Genomic DNA, 8,566 nt, shown 5'->3' on the forward strand with positions numbered 1-8,566 from the left:
CTTGAATTTGAGATAGGGGTCTCCTAAAGTTGTTCTGCAAAGTATCCTGCCAAAGAAGACTGACAAGGCAGCAGAGGAATCCAAGCCACCACCAAACGCGACCTAGTCTCCCATAAAGACTTGGTTCATCAGTTGTGTTAGAGAAAGACTTTTCTCCCTGTCTTGCTCTTGAAGGCTCTTAGAGCCATTAATGGGTTTTCTTGGTTGGGAATCATTTCATGGTAGTAAAGTCTACGGAGAAATTTTGGTGGGCCATTCGTGGGGCACATATGCCCATACACTTTTTATTTATTTATTATTTATTTTATTTTTGTAAGACTTCATGCTCACACGTTTTCACCAATCTTTTTTTTTTATATATATAAAAATCAACTTTCAAAATTTTTGATTTTCAATCACTCCAATCTTCAAATTAATTTTTCAAAAATTACAACTTCCAAATTCAATTTTTTTTAGGATTCCATTTTCAAATAAATTCCCAAAATTCTATTTTTTTTTTTACAAAAAAAACCTCAAAAATTTTAAGTTTAATTTTCAAAATTATAATTCTTAAATTTAATTTTCATAGTTCCAATTTTCAAATAATTTTTGAAATTCCAATTTCTTTCAAATTTAATTTTCAAAACTCCAATTCTCAATTAATTTCCAAAATTCCAATTTCTTTCAAAATTAATATTCAAAACTCCAAGTCTCAAAATTAATTTTCAACACTCCAATTTTCCAATAATTTTCCAAACTTCAATTTTCTAATAATTTTCACACCTCCAATTTTCAAAGAATTTTCCAAACTCCAACTCTCAAATAATTTTCAAAATTACAATTTCTTCCAAATTTAATTTTCAAAAGTTTAATTCTTAAATTTAATTTTCAAAACTCTAATTTTCAAGTAATCTTCGAGACTTCAATTTTCAAATAAATCTCAAAAATCCAGTTTTCTCTCGAACAGTTTTAATATCACTCTGGTTTTCAAATAATTTTTTGTTTTCCTTGATTTTTAAATAAGCATGAATTTGATTTTCATAATTCCAAACTAATGGAATTTGTGGGACTAATTCATGTAAAATAAATTTGACTTTGGTGGGGGTCCTATATATGAGTTTTCTTTTCTGATTGCCAACTGTTATACTTAATGAATATTGTTTGATCTTTGTCACGATGTTTGATATGCATGAGATAATTTTATACTTGAACTAACCTTGTTTCCATGACAGCGCACTATTACTTGCTGTTAAGATAGAGTTTTGCCATCGAATGAGAACGCATCGTGTAAAATGTGGGGTCCACACAAACCTTAATTTTTTTGTTTTATTTAAAACCTAATGACAACCTTTAATAAAATTAATATCAATATTGTAAAAATTATTATTATTATTATTATCATTTATATAAAAATATATGTGGAGGAAAACTCAAAACTTTTAAATATTTCATTAATATAATTATCAAGTAAAAAGGCTCAATCTTATAAAGGTAATTCTATCTAAATATTCTCCTTAAGAAAAGTAAAATAATCATTTACACGTGATTCTCACAAGTAACTTTACTGTGTAGTCAAATAAATTATTATGAGAAAAAATTCCAAAGAAATTTTTTTTTTATAACTTTTTCTACACTCAATAGAAGAAATTGACTGACTTTAGAAAAGTATTCATGTGCCATGAAAAGGAAATAGGAACCTATAAAAGTTATGGTTTCATGAATTGCCTTGGTGCTTCTGGATATTTTCAACTATCTTAACTCCTTCCCCAAGATCTTTCTTTGAAAGAAACTGTCAAAGTCTGATTTCAAGAACACAAGTCATTCTTTTCAGAACTGAAAGGCAATTTCCTTTGTCTTGAAAATAAAAGTAGATCTAAAATTTTAACAAAATTTTCTCACATGTTCTTTCTAATTTACTTCTAATCTTTTGTTTTTTTTATTTTTGTTTGTTGGAAGTCCCAAATCGACAAAAGCAAGTGGGAAATTACTAGGCATGAAATTCCATGGAACTTCCAATTTGGCGTGGATATGAAAGTAACCGTGTGGGGTTGAAGAAGAGAAATCTAGGTGGAAACTAAAGGCTTTCTTCAAGAACACGTCCTCTATTGGGCTCCCAACAACCGTAAAGCCGAAATTCTGGACAAAAAAACACGTAAGAAAGACCCAAAAGGTCGACTATATATCATTTAAATGCAAAGCAATTCGGAGCTAGGGTAGCAGTATGGATCCAATAATGTTCAAGGCTGCAAGAGATGGAAATGTTGCAGATTTGCTCAATCTCCTGGAAGGCGATCCTCTTATCTTGGAACGCCTCGTGACTGCATCTGCAGATACTCCTCTCCATGTAGCTGCCATGTTCGGACACCTGGATTTTGTGAAGGAAGTCATCAAACACAAGTCCAATGTGGTGGAATACGTGAAGGAACTGAACCAACAGGGATATAGTCCTATTCACTTGGCTGCTGCGCATGGGCATGTTGATGTGGTGAGGATGTTGATAGAAATTAGCTCTGAGCTTTGTTGTCTCAAGGGGAGAGATGGAATGACTCCTCTCCACTGTGCTTCTGTAAAAGGAAGGGCTGAAACTATGAGCCTGCTTATCTCCGCTTCCCCACTCTGTGTTATAGAGGTGACAGAGAGGGGTGAAACTGCCTTGCACGTTGCTGCCAGGAACAACCAGCTTGACGCTCTTAGAGTACTAGTGGAATGGCTCCGGAGGACCAAAGCTTTGGTGGTCATAAACTCTAAGGATGGTGATGGGAACACTGTTCTCCATCTGGCTGCAGCCAGAAAAAATCATCAGGCTATTGAATTGTTGCTGAGGTGCAGTGATGGTGCTCCTGAGGTTCTGGAAGTTAACGCCATAAATAAGAGAGGCCTGACTGCATTCGATCTTTTGATGCTTTGTCCGTGTGAATCAGGTATGGTCCATGCAGAAGCTGAAAGGCTTTTCAGGGGCATTGGAGCAGCAAGAGATGGAGTGTTGGATGACATTAATAGTACTCCTCGCCCATACCACAACCATAATCCGGTTTCCTATCAACAAAACACCCTAGCAGGGCACACTAACATTGTGGCAGCTCCCTCAACCTCCTCTAGACAAGCTACCATGCTCGGGGATGATTGGGTCACCTGGAGGAACTACTTCAAGTTTCAGTTTGACCGGGAGACCCCAAGCAACGTGCGGGAGGCATTGCTAGTAGTGGCTGTGCTAATAGCATCAGCAACCTATCAGACAGGGCAAAGCATTCCTACTTGGGTCCAACAAGAGGGTTCTGATAAATTTGAAATGATTCGGGCATCCCACAATCTAGTCTTGTTCTTATTCTACTCTCTTTCCAACACCGTAGGGTTCTTGGTATCCTTGGATATGATTTTGGTACTCACCAGCAAGTTCCCAATGTGTTGGGAGCTGGTTGTGGCTGTACATGCAATGGCTATCAACTACAGCATCTCAATTGTTGGAATTGCCCCCTCAGGAGGCATGAAGATTGCCTCTGCTGTGCTGTGCATCACATTGCTATTGGCAATAAGATTGACATCCAGATGCATAAGAACACGGTCTAGGCGGCGGATACATAGATCTGCTGAGAGACTGGTATGATATGAGTGCGGAAAACTGATAGCTTAAGTCCGTAGTACTTGACTTGCATTTAGCACCTTAGATACCTACTGTGACCATGAGATGTTGGTATTTTGAAATTGCATTAAATTGTTGTTTAGTGTTGAAGCTTTTCTGATTAATCACATAAAATTACTAGTTGTTAGACTGTTCAATATTGCATGGTTAAACAAATGATAAACAGCTTTTTAAATTGGATCGCTATCAATTCATACCTCACAGGAAAAATGTAAACTGTTTTTATATCTGCCTACTAGAAGGGAAAGCAGATGCACAAAAGAACAACTTGAAAAAAAGATAGGGATTATACTAATCTTAAATAGTTCTTTCACATGTAACAATCTTTGACTAGTTCCAAAGCTAACTAATCTTAACGTACAGCTTCGTGAATTAAATCTAACTAACTAAGCTGCCTTAACATTTGGCCCCAAACTTAGGGTAGTTAAGTTCTCTACTTTGAGTTTGTCACGTAGTTGTAAAAATCTTAAACTAGACACAACTTTTGTAAACACATCTACACTCTGATCAAAGGATGGAACATGTCAAATATCAATGTTTCTTTTGTATAGCCTTTTCTCCCACAAAGTATAAGTCTAGTCTTATATGTTTTGTTCTTGCATGCAACACCGAACGGCAAACTGAACCGTACTTAGATTATCACAAGGACTGTAACCATGTCATTTCAGCTACAACATTAGTAAGATTTTGGTATTTAGCCTCAGTGCTTGATCTAGAGACTATGTGTTCTTCTTAGAGTGCCAAGAGATTAGATTTGAACCAAAATAGACAAATCTCCTGATGTACATCACCTTTCATTTGGGTCTAGTGCCCAGTCAACATCACAAAACCCCATCAAATTAAAAATATGCGATTTCCTCATATACAATCCATATTCTAGAGTCCCTTCCAAGTATATAAGAATCCGCTTTACAAACTTCCAATGGGACTCTAATGGATTTTGCATACATTGACACACCTTGTTCACATTATATGCAATTTCAAGTCGAGTGATTGTTACATATTGAAATACACCAACAATAACCTATGTAGTTTCACATCTTGGAATGGATGACCTTTAATAGTAGAAAATTTTAACACACTTGTCATGGGAGTGTTAAGACCTTTGGCATTAAGTACCTTAGCCTTATTCAACAAATCTAAGATATACTTGATTTGTTGAGTGAAATTCTTCTACTTAACCTGTATACCAAAGAAGTAGTTAATCTCCCCTAAATCCTTCAAAGCAAAAGTTGTATTTAGGTTTGCAATAAGAACAACAACTTCACTTTGGCAACTACCAATTACTAAAATGTCATCTAGAAGAATAAAAGTGGAATGACTAGGCATAACTGAATGAATAATGACTAGTTGAACTTTGCTAAGCAAAAGCCAAACAAAACCAAAGCTACCTTAACTTGTCAAACCAAGCGCAAGGAGCCCATTTCAAAACGTATGGCACTTTGTGTAATCTACAAACTAAATCAGGTGAAGAAAGATCAACAAATCCCTCTAGTTGCTCCATGAAGGTCTCTTCTTGTAAGACCCCATTCAAGAATATATTATTTACATCAAGTTGACATAGAAGCTATTTGTGTGATAATGCTAAAGTTGACACAATTTTGATTATAGTAGGTTTAGCCAATGGGCTGAACATCTCATGAAAGTTAAATCTAGCTTATTGATGGAAACCCTTTGCAACCAACCTTGCTTTATACTTTTGGATTGATCTATCACAATGCTCTTTCACTTTAAGTACCCATTTACAACTTATTGCTCTTCTACCAAGTGGAACAGTAACTAAAGACCAAGTTTGATTTTGTAAAAGAGCTAAAAATTTTTCTACCAGAACTTCAAGAGGGTGTGACTGACAATGGTTGTGCTAGAACTCCGTGTGTATGCAAACTGGAATTCCTATATACAATGCCATAAGATTCTAGTATTATTGCAACTAAATATAATTTGGATTCAGTCTTTCCTATGGTAACTTGGTATTTGCCTGCAATTGGTGCCATGTGTATGGGAGCTAATCCCATTTTTCTAATTCTTGAATAAAACCTGACAATCATGTTGACAATAATATAAACATTTGTAATGGGTCTTCTGTTCATAAATGTTTGCAATAGGTCTTTTGTTCATAAACGTGCTTAGCTTGACATACACATAAGTAAAGATAAAAATATCGATAATTATAAATATATCGGTATTTCAATTTTACGGATATATCAGTGGATATTTTGACACAAAATATTGATAGACTTAAAATTGATCAAAACTTATAAAAATATAAAATAAAACTCTTATAAATGAAATTAAAAGTATAATAGATATTTTAAAATTGTTTTATTGAATAGATTGATATATTTAATAAATTGATATATATATATGTCAATAAAAAATATAAATTTGATAAATGTACATTGATTATTAAATTATATCAAATATTATTTGATGATAATATTGTAATATTTTATTATAATATGTTTAATTTTAAAATTATGATATATTATAAAATAAATTATGATAAATATATAATTTTTTTAATGTTTAATTAATATATTAATAATATTAAAAACACTATGAAGAAAATTATGATATATTTTTGCTAATCAATTAAATGAATTTTTTTCATGTAATTATAAAATAGTTATAATTAATTTATTTTTTAAAGTATTTTTTTAATATTTTGTTTATATCATAACTTTTGATATATATTTGTTTGGTGCATATTACTTAACAAAGGGCAAACTTGCCACAGTGGTGCCGTGTAATGCATGCTAAACCTTGGAGAATAGCTCAATTTTGAGCTTTGACCGTGTTGACCAGTCATTGACCACCAATATATCTATAAGATATATCGTTTAATTGAGGCCGTCGATACATGATATATCACCGAAATCTCGCGATATTTTAATCACTGCTCCCAACACACCACATGGGCGGCTTGGCCTTAGGCTGAATTCAACACTACTCATTTATTTATTACATTTAAAAAAAAAACACATTTTTGGGAGGACTGTTCAAAAGGAATTGGGCATGGGCATTTGGGAATCGTAGAAAGAATGGAATTCATAGACTTTTTCTGTTTTCCATGAAATACAGCTGTCCTCTTTACTTGGACGGTTGACCAGCTTTAATAAAATTAAATTTGACAATAAAAAAATTGTTGTTTGATGAAAATATAATATATATGACCGAAGAAATATATATTTAAAAAAAATATTTCATTAATATTATTAAATGAGTACCTTATTTTGTAATTATCCCTAAACAATTTCATTTGTCACACAATGAAAGTTAAAATGATCACTTATGCACGATTCTCACAAATAGCCTTATTTGTTCTATTACAGATATCTCATTGACAAATAAATTATTATGAAAAAAAACTTAAGAAATCCTAAGAAGGAAAAAAAGAGAAAAATTGAGTGTCATTTTTCTGCACTCACTTAGAGAATTTAACTTTAGAAAAATTTTCATGTGGTCAACAAAGGAAATGGGAATGTACATAGAGAAGTTAGAGAAGTTACTTCCGTGGGGAAATTTCAATTTCCTTGACTATATTTGGTTTTGCAAAGTATTAAGAAAAAAATTATTAAAAAAAAATGATTTTACCATGTTTGATTTCATTATTTTTTATTATAAATAAATATAATTAAAATTAATTAAAAATTTATATATTTTAAATTATTTATCTTTATAAACTAGAGAAAAATAAGTTAAACAAATTTAAAGAAAAATATAAAAATGATTTATTAATTTTAAATTTATTTTTATTTCGTTTCATTTTTTCTCTTTGTTTTCTTTCTTTCACATTTTCCTTCAAATTGTAATGAACCAAACATAGCCTTTGTGTTAAGAAATTTCCCATTTCAATGAAACTGCCAAATGCTTAATTTCAACACAAGATTTCTCGTTTTTAGACTTAGAAGATAATTTCTTATTGAAAAAAAAATGAGTTTTTGACTTTGAAAACACTGAAACTCCATAAGTATATAAAGAAATACAAAAATAAATTTAAAACTTAATTAAAAAATTTCATAGGCTATTTTAAACTTTTTATTTTTTATTTTTTATTTCATTTATATATAAAAAGTGAAGAATTTTAAACTGCATAAATAATTAAATAAATTTTATTATATTTAATTTTTCATGATCTTTTTATTTTTTATTTTTTATTTTTATTTTTAATCTAGGCATGAAATTCCTTGGAACTTCCAATTTCGTGTATATATACGTAGAACGGCTTTCTTCAAGAACACGGTCTCACAATAGACTCCAAGGTCACTTCCAAATGCGTAGAACGACTGTAAAGCAGGAAAACCTACTACATAAGGAAAGACCAAAAGGCAGACGACCATATGTTATTTGGCAGTATGGATCCAATGATGTTCAAGGCTGCAAGAGATGGAAATGTTGCAGATTTGTTCAATCTCCTGGAAGCTGATCCTCTTATCTTGGAACGCCTTGTGACTGCATCTGCAGATACTCCTCTCCACGTAGCTGCCATGCTGGGACACCTGGATTTTGTAAAGGAAGTCATCAAGCACAAGTCCAATGTGGTGAAATACGTGAAGGAACTGAATCAACAGGGATATAGTCCCATGCACTTGGCTGCTGCACATGGGCATGTTGATGTAGTGAGGAGGTTGATAGAAATTAGCTCTGAGCTTTGTTGTCTCAAGGGGAGAGATGGAATGACTCCTCTTCACTGTGCTTCTGTAAAAGGAAGGGCTGAAACGATGAACCTGCTTCTCTCCGCTTCCCCACTCTGTGTTCTAGAGGTGACAGAGAGGGGTGAAACTGCCTTGCACATTGCTGCCAAGAACAACCAGCTTGACGCTCTTAGAGTACTGGTGGAATGGCTCTGGAGGAGCAAAACTTTGGTGGTCATCAACTCCAAGGATGGTGATGGGAACACTGTTCTCCACCTGGCTGCAGCCAGGAAAAATCATCAGGCTATTGAAT

At 33.1% G+C, this 8,566-nt stretch overlaps 2 protein-coding genes across 2 annotated transcripts in view; both read left to right on the plus strand.

The window, feature by feature from the left end:
- The first annotated feature begins 2,200 nt into the window (after positions 1–2,200).
- LOC100852638 (ankyrin repeat-containing protein BDA1) lies at positions 2,201–3,583 on the plus strand. Its single transcript, XM_003635033.2, has one exon. It carries the CDS (start codon positions 2,201–2,203, stop codon positions 3,581–3,583), a length of 1,383 nt encoding a protein of 460 aa, XP_003635081.2.
- Positions 3,584–7,974: 4,391 nt separating this feature from the next.
- Positions 7,975–8,566, plus strand: part of LOC132254932 (ankyrin repeat-containing protein BDA1-like) — a 1,493-nt gene continuing 901 nt past the window's right edge. The window contains exon 1 of the mRNA XM_059742006.1: positions 7,975–8,566. This exon is cut by the window's right edge and continues 901 nt beyond it. Within this exon, the coding sequence (XP_059597989.1) occupies positions 7,975–8,566 (592 nt within the window).

This window comes from Vitis vinifera, chromosome 2 (genome assembly GCF_030704535.1).
Source record: "Vitis vinifera cultivar Pinot Noir 40024 chromosome 2, ASM3070453v1".
Taxonomy (NCBI): Eukaryota; Viridiplantae; Streptophyta; class Magnoliopsida; order Vitales; family Vitaceae; genus Vitis; species Vitis vinifera.